This window comes from Podarcis tiliguerta (genome assembly GCF_965153285.1).
Source record: "Podarcis tiliguerta genome assembly, chromosome: 11".
Taxonomy (NCBI): Eukaryota; Metazoa; Chordata; class Lepidosauria; order Squamata; family Lacertidae; genus Podarcis; species Podarcis tiliguerta.
Window position 1 is genome coordinate 33,326,417 of NC_139544.1, and position 14,402 is coordinate 33,340,818.

A 14,402-nucleotide genomic window follows, 5' to 3' on the forward strand; every position below is an offset into this window, starting at 1 on the left:
ACTGGCCCAAGGTCACCCAGCAGCTGCATGTGGAGGAGCGGAGACGCGAACCCGGTTCCCCAGATTACGAGACTACCACTCTTAACCACTACACCACACTGGCTCTCGAAAGAAAAGATCAGATGAACAGTTGTATACCTCAACACAAATATACCAAGACATGAGGTTTCTGCAGTTAGTAAGTTTAACTATTGATGCACAAAACTATCTAGAAAAAGATGTACACAGGTGTGCAAATAAAGAGGCTTGCATGGAAGACCTGTCTCAAGACTAGCCTAGAGGAGCTCTCTTCACCTTTTCCAGGTTATGTCTCAAGGCAAAGTGTGGAGACATTGTGTTAAAGATGTGAGACAAGAGGCGTATTGACATTTTTGCCTCAAAATAAAAATTATCTCCTCTGCAAGTTCAGGTTAAAACATAGCATGGGTCACTCTTTATCAGTCACCACTTTGCTGACATCACTTCAAATTGCAGCAACACTGCTAGCAAGAAATTTCATTTCCTGCTCCCTGTTCCTCACCACCAAACATATCATGGTTTGAGTGTTGAGAAAACAAAAACCAAACCCAAACAGAGTATGCATATCCCACACAAGTAAACATCAGCTGCAAGTTTGTTGTGCTATCCTATAATTGTCTAGAGAGGCCCCGATAGTAAATTTAGTCCTTCAGGTTACCATCACCATTTGGGTGTTTAAATACAGATGTGGGTAATGAAACAGAAGGAAAATTAGGCGTACCGGTTGCCTGTGCTTCCTGCAGAGGTGAAACAGTTGAATATTCAGAGGTACCAGAATTGGGCACAAGACCCGTTGGGCTCATCATCCTTTCTAGTGCCTGTGCTAACAAACAAAATTTAAAAAGTTTAAATGTCACAAATGTAGGATATTTCTCCTTTCTCCCTTTTTCTCACACACAGGCTTGAGGGGTCCTGAGAGGTACCCCAAGGTGAGTTTAGGATCACACCCAGTTTCATTTTAACTAGGACTGCAACATTTACTGGATTTGAAAAACACAGTCAGTAGTTCTATACAGGTTATTTCCTCACTACGCATAAGAATTTATCTGTATCATACTACCCTTCTTGATGTCGGTGTCTTATACTCAAATATTTGCATAGGGAGGTCTCTATGTGTACAGCCGAACATGTTAAATTGCATAGATCATTCCAATAAGGCCTACAGAGCACAAGAATGAGACCTATGCAGACTAGGCAATACAGTGCAAAACTGCTATAGAAAGCAAAGTCAAGGGCATCAGTATCAGGTAGGTGTAGGATAATTTTCATAGCAATCTATGAGGTTGCGGGGGGGGGGGGAGGTAAATAGGGAAGCAAAGAAAATGTTTACGGACTTAATCTCTCTCCAACTATCAGCAACATGGGAAAAGCAATAAAATTTCCTTCTTGGGAAATTCCATAGGACACCTGGTTGGTCATTGTCAGAATACCAAACCAGATAGATAATTGCCTCATCAAGCATAATTATAAATTAATTCTTATGTTCTAAGAGGCAGTATGACCAATATATTAATCACTCTTAAAAATTATTTCTTTTAAAAGTTTCTAAATATAACATATGGATGCAACTCCTGTTAACTTCATCCTATGGAGTGTTCAGATATATTACAAATGTTTCTGAGCACAATTTAGCATAGAAATATTGTTCACATTGGGAAGAATGTTTCAATACTCAGGAGTTATTCCAGTTACCTTTTCTCTTCCTCATAATTTTATTAAATCATTTTTACCTTTGTTAATGGACTCATAGCAGCTTATGCAGACTCTTGCTTCTTTATCCAGATACTGAAGTTTGCATTTCCGATTACAACAGGCAGTACAAAAAACCTAGATCAGAACAGCAGCTATATTAATATGATGAATCTAAAAAATAGTTAAAATAATATATTACTAATTAGACAATACACAAACAGGTGGGGAAATTAATACTATATGAACAATCTTATTTTGCAGTTTTAGTACCTGTCTTTCCAAAGTGCAGTTTTTGCAACATAAAGGTAAAGGGACCCCTGACCATTAGGTCCAGTTGTGGATGACTCTGGGGTTGTGGTGCTCATCTCGTTTTACTGGCCGAGGGAACCGACATACAGCTTCTGGGTCATGTGGCCAGCATGACTAAGCCGCTTCTGGTGAAACCAGAGCAGCGCACGGAAACGTCATTTACCTTCCCGCCGGAGTGGTACCTATTTATCTACTTGCACTTTGACGTGCTTTCGAACTGCTAGGTTTCAGGAGCTGGGACCACGCAACAGGAGCTCACTCTGTCGCAGGGATTTGAACCGCTGACCTTCTGATTGGCAAACCCTAGGCTCTGTGGTTTAACTTGTGTCCCCTACATAGAGCACAATAAATTAACTCTATAGCACAACACTGACATCTAGTGGAGGTTTTTTTAAAAAACCACCACAACAACAAACCTTACATTTGTGTAGAATCTATTTATGCCCAACTCAGAAAATTACTACTAATAAAATTGATTTCGGGGTGTGGGTGTGTGAAAAAATAGGAGGAACAAACAAAAACTGAAGCATGAATTGCCTTACTCTGATCTCTGAACAATTCTGAATCACTGTAGTGCACCAAAATGAATGCTATAGTATGAACAAGTTACCTAGAATCAAATCCCTACTCAACCCATATAGTGAGCCATCCATTATTTGCATCTGACTACAGAGGTGCTGCTGTAAAGGATAAAGTGGAATAGCTTCAAATCTGCCAGTCTCATGGGGAGGGGAAGGAATGGAAGACACATTTTGGGGGGGAAACTCTTTTATGTTCTGGTCTAGGAAAAGAGATCAGAATGCACAGAGCTTATCTTGAGCCAAAACCTGCCTAGATCAACTTCCAAATATATTTTCAAAGATAATGAATTGCCTTGAGCAAGTTCGTAGTGCCTAATCATTATAAAATACTACAATGTATTTCATACATCTGTAGTCAGAAGATAGGATTTCTTAACTCTGGGAAAATCTTGGTCACACTTCATTTTGAGAGCTCAGCTCTATTTTAATCCAACTTTCAAAAGCCAGGCCAAGAATGAATGGGGATTACTTTAAAAAAAGGTATATTCTTGTGCTGAGCACACTCATCCTGAAGGGCTGGGGTGAGAAGGATTTTGGATCTGGGTGATGCAATCATTAAGAACATAGCAAAGGGTGTGTAGATGCAATTTGTAATCTAGTCAGCCTGCTATATAGTGCTGGGGAGAGGTCAGCAGTAGTACTGCATGCTAGCACCAGTGACATGGGGAAATGTAGTTGGAAGGTCCTGGAAGCAAAATCGAGGTTGCTAGATAGAATGTTGAAAGCCAGGACCTTCAAAGTAGTTTTATCTGAAATAATACCTGTGCCACACATAGGGGCAGCTAAATAGGAACAGTTGTGTAATCTCAATGCATGAATGAGACAGTAGTGTCGGGAGAAGGGGTTTAGATTTATTAAACAGTAGGGAACCTTTGGGACAAATCAAACTTGGATGGGCTCCACTTAACCAGGATGCAACCAAGCTGTTAAAATCAAGAACAATTTTCAAACTGATTGTGGGGTGAAACCGACAGGAGCCAAGGAGGGTCGGATTTGGAACAAACCTTCCCCCAGGATGAAGGTGAAAAGGTTTATTATCATTTAAATGGAGGAGTATAGAACTAGGCATCAAGAGTGTAGGGGCACATAACAGCAATTCAGAGAGCACAAAGCAACACAGGCTAAAATGCAAGTGCCACAGATAATGTTGAGACAGAAACTGTGTTTTTCTAGTAATGCTCAAGGCCTTGGGGCCAAGATGCGTGAGCTGGAGTGCTTGGTTTGAGAGGACAGATATAGTGGGTATAACAGAAACTTGGTGGAATGAAAACAACCATTGAGGCACTCATCTATGGATGCAAACTTTATAGGAAGGATATTGAAGGGAGTACTGGAGGTGGTGGTCAAAGATTACATAAGAGACGAAATCCTACAGAATCTTGGATACCAGACCACTGGTTGGCCACTATGAGAACAGTGTGTTGGACCAGATGGGGCATTTGGCCATATCCAGCAGGGACCTTCTTATGTTTCTACCAGTCTATGGTCTCCCCCCGCATTTAGCTTTTAATATATGGCAGGGCAAGCTGTGCTCAGATAACGTAGTTTTCTCTCTCTCCAGCACAGGCTGGATTTTCAAGACTGCACTGGGTAGCAAGTACTGGGACATTTATATGCTGCTTTTGATCAACATTTTCCACTTTTACTTGCAAACTAAAGATTGTGTGCAAACCTTAATGATTATCTAGAATACAGATTGTGTCTTTCTTTCCTTCTATATATTATTTGTTCAGTTACCAGGATCTGAAGCCTGTTTGACTGCATTTTCAATTAGTAAAACTTTAGGCTGATAACACTTAATAGTGCCTGTTTCCATCCCAACTAAGCCAGTTTTGGGGGAGGGGAAGGATGGGAATGGTGTTAATAAAAGCAAATGCTAACCTAGAAGGATAAATACTTATTTCTAACTTCTATGATGAGCAGACATACGGACTAGGATAGATATTTTAAAATGGGTTTAGATTACTTACTTTCCCACAAGCACGGCAATGGTGTCTTCTTTTTGTAAATGTGAACTTGGCTTGACAATTCATGCAGTTTGGTGCTTCTGAATCAGGAACCCAGGATGGCTGCTTGTCCCCTGGGACTACAGCTTGTTCTACTACTTGAGCAGGTTCCGAGATCACAGGTGAGACACTACCTTTGTTTTCCAAGCTGCTTTGTGTGTCAGCATTATTAAATCTGAAGTTTGACTCAGAACAGGTTTTAGTATCTGAGAGAGAGGTATTTGAGATTGTGGAATTTATCACTTGGGGCTCACTCTCAAGTTTATTTGGACTACTAAGCTCAGAAGAGAGTTTGGATTTTGGTGAAAAGTTTTGCAACTGTTTTGGCCTTGCGCCTCCACTGTGCACCATCTGTTGGCTGCTTGCGAGGTCTGAAATTTCACTTGCAGTTTCACTTATGTGATCTGAAGTCTCTTGTTGAACTGGCTGTGTTCCTTTTCCCACCAGAATCCCCAATCTAGGTTCAGAATTGGAAACTATACAATTGTTATTGACAGAAGCTTCCCTCTTCTTAAATTCCGTTTCTACTTGTAAACTATCACTTCTGACATTCAGTTTGTTAACATCTATTAAGTTATCATAAATCACATCAGATTCCGACAGTCCATCATCAGTATCTTCTTCCAGAGGCTTTGAATGGCTCACTTCAGAACAATGCTCAGTTAAGAAGGCATCAAGTTCAGCATCACTAATGAGCATATCACTTCCAATAATGTCTTCTTCGATAGCTAGATCAATTGAAGCTCTATCACCAATGTCAGCGGGCAAAACACTGCTGCCTGTTTCAGTAACCAAAGAACTAGAAGTAGCAGCAGAGTCTTGATATTGGAAAATATGACATTTACTAGTAATGTTGTCAAAACCCACATTCTCGCTATCTGTAAAGGCAGGCTTCTCTAGGCAGCACTGGATGGGTTTGTTTAGATTTCCATCTTGTTCAGAAGCTTCTATTCTGTGAAACAATTCTCCTTTAGAAAGGCCATTGTTATATTTTTCTGTGTGCACAGTTACATCACTAATGACATCTGCTGCTTCACTCTGAGCAGTTTTTCCACTTGTGTCATCAGTTGAAACTAGTGACCCACATATAGAAACAGCAAGTGGAAGACAGGACAATGAAGTCTGTACATCTTCAAAGACTTCTGATGTTGAAACTATGTTTGCAGTTGCACTGGTTTTCTCTTCTGCACTAGAGATATTTTCCTCAGGGGTGGGTGTTTTATCCAATACCAACATATTATCAATTTGAAGTGGGGAGGCACATAAAGTCTCTTCTTTTGGCAATATTAAGCTGTTGTTATTCAACCCATGTGTCTTTGGCAGGTTAGAGGTTTCAGATTCAATCTTATCTTCTTTTGAAATAGTTTGCTTGCCACTTTCTCCATGTATCGTTTCACTTTCTGCACTATTTTCATCTACTAACAACTCACAAGGCAGCTCATCTTTGGAACTTTCTACAGTTGGCTTTAGTTGGGCTATTAAAGCTGATACTCTCTCAAGGCCTGTAGTTTGTTCTACCTGATCAATTACTTCATTGTTATCCAAAGTTCCCGTCTTTTCTTGAGCCCCACCAGATTCCACTACATTTGCTTCAGAAAGGCTGTCTGTCTTTAGCATCACTTGGCTCTGTTTTTCTGTTGTGCCATCTTCCTTATTATACAGTGTTGTATCTTCATCAGTCAGTTGATGTGTGCCAGAATCCGCACTATAATCAACAGACAAGTTACAAGCAGTGGCTGTTACCAATGATAAATCAAAACCAGTAAGAGAGCTTGTATTGGTCTGAAAGTCACCTGGCTGCAACTTTTGAATACACTCCGAATTACTTTTCACATGGCTCAAATTACCTGTGTCACTGATAAGATCACAGACGGGTATGCTACATCGCCCAAGGCAAGAAGATTGATTTTTATCCGAAGAACCACCATCCACCATAGACAGAAGATCTAACCCAGTGACATTTTTCTCATTCTGTTCAGTGTTCAGTTCAAAGTTTGCTACATTTGTAGTCTGACTAGACAATGAGAGCTCAGTTGATGTTGTAGAACTACTAATACTTTCTTGCACATTTGGTCCCAGGAATTTTGGCTGCTGGTAATCTAATTCTGAAGAAAGAAAGTGAGATTTGGAATCATGTGGATTTACAATTTTGTTGTTTTCAAGTTCATCTGAAATTAAAATAAAAATTGTTAGAAATTCATTACACCTCTCTCTCACTCACACACACACACACACACACACATCCCTATAGCATCAAAAACAAATATTAATAAAAGGCTATTTTTTTGCCCACATTCTTCCTGTTCTTTGTCTCCCCACGCCTCCCCATTGTCTGTTTTAGATTGTAACCTCCTTGGGAGCAGGAACACAGTAATATGGTGAATGAGGCTCTGTAAAGCACCATATACACCAGTGGTGTCTTTCATTATAATCCACTTTAAGCATGCTGTTCTCTCACACAAAATAGAAGCATGAAGTAAAAACTAACCAGTATTCTGCTCAAATTCATCAAGTAGCTTGTCCAAGTCTGAGACTGCTGCTTTGAAGTAACTGTCCATTCTAAGGCTGAATCTGGTAAGAGTTTTCTCCTCTTGCGCCTATGTAGAATACCATACATTGAATTAAGCAAGGGAAGATCTACTGGTAGATCTTGAACAATTTGTAGTAGATTTTAAGAAATTTCTGACTACCAATTCTTTAATACAGCAACAGTATAAAGAGGGTTGTATGCTTCTATCAAATTAGGCTGCTGAAAAAGAAGAAGTCAAGGCCTGATTAAACCAATGATTTATTAAACTGTGGCTTAGAGTTGTGTGAGTCCAGCAGCTTAAGTATGTTTTGGTTTGCTTTTACTGCTAGCAAACTATTATCTGAAGCCATAGGTTTTTTTGCTTATAAACTTGTTTTAACTATGGCTTGGCATTATAGGTGAACTGAGCACTCTTCCTTAACCATGCTGTATCTGACTAGCCCCATTACAAAACTTGCATAAAGTCACAATCCCAAGCAAAGGTGCCAGCTTGTGCCAAAGACTGGGGGTGTGTCATGTGTGCTATGACGATGTCACATGATGTTTTGGGAGGAGCACTCAGCAACCTTCCACAACAGGAAGAGAATGAGCTGGCCAGGGAAGACACACTTGACTTCCTCAACCCCCAAACACTGGGGGAGGGCCAAAAGAGCTCAGCCCCCTGGAGCTGGTGTCCCTGATCCAAAGCATTTCAGACTTACATAATCCTTTCACTGTGAATTTTACAACTCCCGTGATGTGGGATTTTCTAAAACAAATTCCATTTTAGAAATGCATAGCTTCGTAAAATAAATTAGTAACGTTTTTTTATTTAGATATTTTACGCTGCCTTTCAAAGCACTTTAAAGCATAAAGTCATCATAAAATGGGTAATAATTCAAATAAAATAAAATAAAAACAAGTCATTACAAAGTCAGTTGTAAAATAGCACCAATGGTTAAAAGTACATTAAAAACAGACTGCCATAAAAACAGATGTTAACACCAGGACTATAGATTCTGTTTAAAAACCAGCCTAGGAGGCAGCCAAATGTACTTCCCACGGGGGGGGGGGGGGGGAGTTCCACAACAGAACCACGACTGAGCCCCTAGCTTTTGTGCCCCCCTCCCTCTTGTGAAGGACTTTAGCAGCAGGTCAACCTCAAGAGCTGACTGGGCTAATACATGTGCAGACAATCCTTAAGATAACTTGGTTCCAAGCCATCTAGTACCTTAAAGGTAACAACTAGTATTTTAAATTGGACCTGGAAGCCCACTTGCAGCCAGTGAAGGTGGTGCAGAATCAGTGATATATGCTCAGATTGCATGACCTTTCAGAAGCAATGGGGCAGCTACAAACTGATCAGCTGAACATTCTTCAAATGCAGACCCCATGCAGCACATTACAGTAGTCTAGCCTAGATGCAATCAGAATAATGAATAAGAACAGTACAAGTCAAAATGGGCAACTGGAATGGATATAATGAAATATAATAAAATCAAAGTTAATCAAGTTATTTCAGGTACTCTGTAGGAAGCATATATTTATGATCAAAGCTCTTGTTAAAACTAATGTCCTCCCTTAAAATCTAAATAATATAAAACTAGTAGGCTAATCAGTAATCTTCATTTACAATATTTATAAACAATCCAATAAAAATAATTTCCAAGTAAACCTATGAAGTGGCTTGAATATAACATTTAAGGCACACTAAGTACACTCCTTCACATATTTCAGTTCAACTACTTTTGGTTATTGGAAAGAAACTTTTCAAATATATATTTAGCATCAACACTGACAAATATAAAATAGCATAAATGTTAAATGCTATAGTGAAACTGCTTTAAGTTACAAAGAATTTACAACTTACTTTAATCACTCTTGGGGACAAAAATAGCCTTAGCCTGGTAGACACTGTGACTAGGATGTGTCTCCAAAGCTCGTCAGTGAAGAGTCACTGCTGATGTCACAAGATTCGCCCCTCTCCCTGCCTTGATCAAATATAGAATTTCCTTCCCATTTTACTGAAAGGCTTTCCTTTGGACATGGAATTACCGGTATATCACGGTATCATTTTGGGGCAAGCCAGCCTATTTTAAAATCTTAACACTTTATATAGAACTTAAAAACCAATATAATTTCAGGAAATGGAAATTATAATTTAAAACCTGATAACATAATTAGTCAGTATCTAACCCAAAAAAGTCTTTTAAGATGGTTCATTGAGACATGAAGAGTAATGAAAAACAAGCTGTGGACAAACACTGTCAATTTGATCACTCAAAAATCATGTGACAAACCATGACTTGCAAACCAATTACTTGGTAAGCACTTTGAAATTCTTGATAAGAAAGGTAATCCTAAAGCAACCTATGACAAAACTGTCAAGTATACAGCACAAAGATCATTAACATTCTAAATATTTCTGTCTTGTTGCTGATCTCATGTCAGCTCAAGCATAGGGTAAAAATGCTGCAGCTTGTGTAGACTTAGTTGCAAGAAGTCAAGTCATTTTTGAACTGGGAAGAAAACGTTCCTAACTCTTTAAGTGCAGAGACAAGCTAGGGAGACACCCAGGGGCTTCACTTGCTTGTGCTCTGAGAAGGTCCCTGCACACGGAACAGGAAAGATTTTGGTGCAACAAACCCACCCTCGCTCGCTATGGTGTCGTCATATCAGCTTGACTTCTCACATGATTATCTTCCTTCACATATAGCAGCGGGGAAAGAAAAACACACACAAGCCATCACCTGCGAATTCTCTTGCATTATATTGGCATTTCAACCTTGAGCCAGATTCAACCTCCTGCGCCGGATTGTTTACTACAATGGCTCCACAAACCATAAAAAGCACACCGGGGCGGACAAAACTTCTGGAGATTTATTATAATCGCACGGGATTATTCCAACCAAGACCGGGGAAGGGGAAGAAAGCATGGGGGGGGGGGTGTTTGATGTCGAGATTTCCAACCTCTCCAGGCGCCAGACGGAAAGTGGAGACTGAAACTCTTTTGAGCAGCAACCAAACGTGAAGATGCCAAGCAAGGAAGGGGGTTGCAGGAGGAGAGAGAGGAACCCACTCGCTCGCCCAGCCAGGGAGGGCAGGACACCCCGGGGTGCCGACCCTTCCCTTTATAAGACGATAGAGCAGGCGGGTCTTTCCTACCCGCCGCTTTAGCCCCCTTCACTCCTGCCCCCAAACGGGGAGAGGGGGAAATCTGTGGGGTGGCCAGCAGCCAGAGCATTACTTGAAGAGATGCCTCGTCTACACCGTGTCTCTCGTCACAGAATACCTGAGAGGAATTGAGGCCCTTACACCACAGGCGTCCCCCCCCCACACACATCTGAGGGACAAAAAATAATAATTGGGCGCCGGACCCTCTTCTGAGGCCGATACCCGGAGCAGGCACGCCCCCACACCAGGAAGCAACAACACCCCCCCCTACACACACACCCCGCTCACCTCATGGGCGCCCCCGGCAGCTTAATACGAGCCCCGCGAAGCGCGGCGGGACTTTCGCGCAGACTTTTTTTTGTCTTTCCCCGAGAAAGTAGGGGGGGCGAGGGCTGTTCTCTTTCTTCTTCAGGTCACCGTGCGCATGCGCTGCCCTCGCGCTCTGCCCCTCTCTCTCTCCGCCTTCCCTCAAGTCTCTTCTTGCTACCAATCTCCGGGATGGAGTCAAGTGCGCTTGCGCAGTTGCTAGGCTGTTTTTCTTCTCTCCTCCTCCTCCTCCGCGCTTCGGAGGTCAAGTCAAAAGGTTCGGGTGATTCCCCAGACCTGGGCGGGCGGCGGGTTGGTGCGTCAAAAGTGGTGCTTAGGCGTCCGGATTGAGGTAGTAGCCGCTTGCATTTCCTCTGCTTGGGAGGTAAAGTTGCACCGAAAAACGAGAAGGGAAGAGGACGCTTGGTTTTGCAGAACGTTTAAACAGGCTTCATTTTTATGTAGAGATGCCAAATTTGGGAAAGGTTTCTATAATTAAAGCAGCAGTACAGGACGCCTCCGTCTACTGTCCTCCCTTCAAGGTCCTTGCCTTCCCCTATTGTGATCCTTTTTAATCTTTTAAATGGACTTTGGTATCCGGCGGTGAAACGTCAAGCTCTTAAGAAAAGCAAGAGCGATCAGGAAGTCCGGCTTTGAAGGTCCTTAGGACGCTCGGGATCGCATGGAGCTATTTTAAAGGGGAAAGTGCCTTTGAGAATGTGCAGGGTACACGTAGCTGATCACTCAGAAGCCACAGCCGTCCCTGCACATTAGAATTGGGCTTTTATTTAAGTGGCTGCTGAGCTATAGACACATATTTGTTTTATAACTACATTTACTAGCTGTCATTCAAAATGCATCATTTCCTTGTAACATATAAGCAACATAATCACTATACTCATATCAGCATAAGCCTGATAGCTATGGAGTGGAGTTTTTTCTGAGGCAACCACTAAGCTGAGGAAGTACAGTAAGCTTGCAACGTACGTGGGACTTGCCACGCCTACAGCCAAAAGCGTGCATAGTCAAAACACATTGGGTTCTATGGTGGGTGGAATTGACAAAGCTATTTTTCTTGGAACCCCGCCCCCTTTTTATTTTTTTGCTACACGCATAAAGCTTAATGTGCACAAGTACTCCTGGCATCTTTGTTGCATAGCTGTCCTCCTAGGCTGAAGACACACCTTACTAATTACCTTGATCACCCAAGTTTAGCTGAATGTTGGAAGATTTAGGACATAGCACTATGGAATTTGCTTCCACAAAAAAAGGATTAGACAAATGCACAGAGAATAAGGTTATCCAGAGCTACTAACCATGATGACTATGTTCTGTGTCCACTTTTGGGGGGAGTATGGCTCAATAGTAGCAGGTGGTAAGCATCACAAGTGGGCAGAATGCTGTTACACTCAGGTCTTGTTTGTGGGTTTCCCATAGGCATCTGGTTGGTCACTTTGAGAACAGAATGCTGGACTAGATGGGCCATCGGGCTGATCCAGCAGGCTCTTATGTTCAGTGCTGCGAAACATAATTCTAAATAAATACATTGTGTTCTGAACAAACTGTAGCAAATATTACTTCTTCAACATACTAAAATATTACAGAATATTTTGGCAAACTCTCAGCTTGGGAGTGTAAATATAATTCATTAATATTCAGCTTTAATTGTTTGCATTTCTGTATGACTGAAGTGTTGAAAGGGAGTCATGCCCAATTACTTAATCACTTCTCCCAAATAATTGTTTTTGTTTACAGCAGCACATCCTAAGCCTTCAGGCTTGATAATCTAATCTAATAGTCAGAATTATGTTAAAGTTTGTGAAAATATTTATTTGCTTTTAATGGCTTTTGGTAAAATAACATCAGACAATGAAAAAACCATCTGTTTGCAGGTTACACTCATGTGCAATAGAAAACTTAAATTTGTTTTTAAGATGCACTGTGCAGTATTTCAAGGTCATAATCAGTTTTAATTGCCAGCAAATATATTGTAATAATTTGAATTTATTTATCTAACAAAAATTATAGTTTGATTGTCGTAAAGACAATAAATATTAAAATTATAAATAAAACATGTAAACAATTTAAAACATTTTAAAATAATTAAAATGAACAGTAAAACACATCAACGTTTGGATAGGCTTGCCTAAATACAAATGTTTTCAGTGGGTACAGTAAAGAGTGCAAATCAACATATATTGATAAACTGAAGGTGTTAGGCTATATGTAGTCTGAAGATTGTATTAAGAACAGGAGCTGAAAATTAGGGGTTTAGATTACTAGAGTGCTTATCTAAAGCAACTGGGACTATGCAGAGCAGGGATTTTAAAAAAATAAATGCAAAATGATTTAGGAGGAAGTGGAATTGCCCCACTTGAGAGTTCAAAGAACTTTGTGACAGTAAGAACTGTTTAGCAGTGGAAACAGACTCCCAGAAGAGGTGGTGGACTCTCCTTCCTTGGAGGTTTTTAATAAGATGTTAGATGGCCATCTGTCATTTAGTTGGCATTCCTGCACTGCAAGGGGGACTGGATGATTCCCAAGATCCCTTCCACCTCTACGATTTTTGAATGATAACCAAGTCTGCACTTAAATCCCTTCTGCAAAATACTAATATTCTGGCAGCAGCATCCTGTGCCACTACAGATGCATATGGCTGACTGTCCCTCCTTAGAAACATTGCAGAACAGTTAAGCAGAAGGGCTATTATGGGCCCCTCCCTCCCCCCAGCCTGAAGTGATTAAGTGGAGGAACAGGTTGCTCCTGTTTGTGAGAACGTGGCCTTTGTTTCTGTTGTTGCACCAGTTTGCAGCAGATGGGCCCTGAAAGGGAGAGTATCACCATTCACTTTTCATTATACAACAAGTAATTTATGCAGACACCTGCTTTTTTTTTTTAAAAGAAATCCTCTGTAAGTTTTCACACTCGCCAGCGATAAGAGTATTATTCTGGGTGGGTTCCCCCCTTTGTATCCTCTCAGCACATACAAATAATGAGTGAAGACAAACAAGACATTTTGTTTAGTTCACAACATTTGGCTGCTGCCGAAGAGCTTTCCCTGTAGTTTGTTTGTCACAGTTACAGGAACAAATTGGAACCGGTCCTTGGCTTTAAGATCTACAGCTGCTCTAATTACATCTAAATGTGCTTGTTAGTCCAGATTAAAATGGCAGCAGGAGACCAGAGCTTTAGGCTCCAAAAGAAAACAAATCTAGCTTCAAAATTAAGACTGCTGTGTACAAGGGAGCATGCAGCAGCTTTTATGGTGAAAATTGGCTTCAAAAACCTGATTGGTACAACTGCCAAAAGCTGTGGGTTTATCCACTCTGAAGTGCTAAATGTGTTTTGTTATCTAAATGTGTGGCTGACTTAACATTGTAGCTAATATCTTAAATCAGGTGTCAGCAACCTTTTTCAGCCATGGGCCAGTCCACCATCCCTCAGACCATGTTGGGGACTGGACTATATTTTTTGAGGGGGAAATGAACAAATTCCCATGTCCCACAAATAACCCAGAGATGCATTTTAAATAAAAGCACACATTCTGTTCATGTAAAAACACCAGGCAGGCCCCACAAATAACCCAGAGATGCATTTTAAATAAAAGAACACATTCTACTCATGTAAAAACACACTGATTCCCAGACCGTCCGCGGGCCGGATTTAGAAGGCGATTGGGCAGTATTCGGCCCTCGGGCCTTAGGTTGCCTACCCCTGTCTTAAATTAAGGCCACTTTAAAGTCCCTAGCATGTAAAAATGTTACCCTTCCCCAATTGGGGGAGGGATTTGTTCACCTTAATACATGT

The 14,402-nt window shown here is 41.0% G+C and overlaps 1 protein-coding gene across 5 annotated transcripts in view; it reads right to left on the reverse strand.

The window, feature by feature from the left end:
- The window catches only part of ZFYVE16 (zinc finger FYVE-type containing 16), a 28,066-nt gene extending 17,282 nt beyond the window's left edge, over positions 1 to 10,784 (reverse strand). Inside the window, exons 1-6 of one of the 5 annotated variants that reach the window (XM_083403645.1) lie at positions 10,578 to 10,740; positions 9,766 to 9,819; positions 7,095 to 7,203; positions 4,571 to 6,774; positions 1,749 to 1,845; positions 740 to 841 (exon numbers count right to left, since the gene is read on the reverse strand). In XM_083403645.1, the coding sequence (XP_083259771.1) occupies positions 740 to 841; positions 1,749 to 1,845; positions 4,571 to 6,774; positions 7,095 to 7,164 (2,473 nt within the window). In that variant the 5' untranslated portion in view covers positions 7,165 to 7,203; positions 9,766 to 9,819; positions 10,578 to 10,740. Of the gene's footprint in view, positions 1 to 739; positions 842 to 1,748; positions 1,846 to 4,570; positions 6,775 to 7,094; positions 7,204 to 8,985; positions 9,007 to 9,765; positions 9,820 to 10,577 lie in introns of those variants that run through there. The other 4 variants (XM_083403644.1, XM_083403647.1, XM_083403646.1 and 1 more) reach the window with 4 other exon arrangements.
- Positions 10,785 to 14,402: the final 3,618 nt, after the last annotated feature.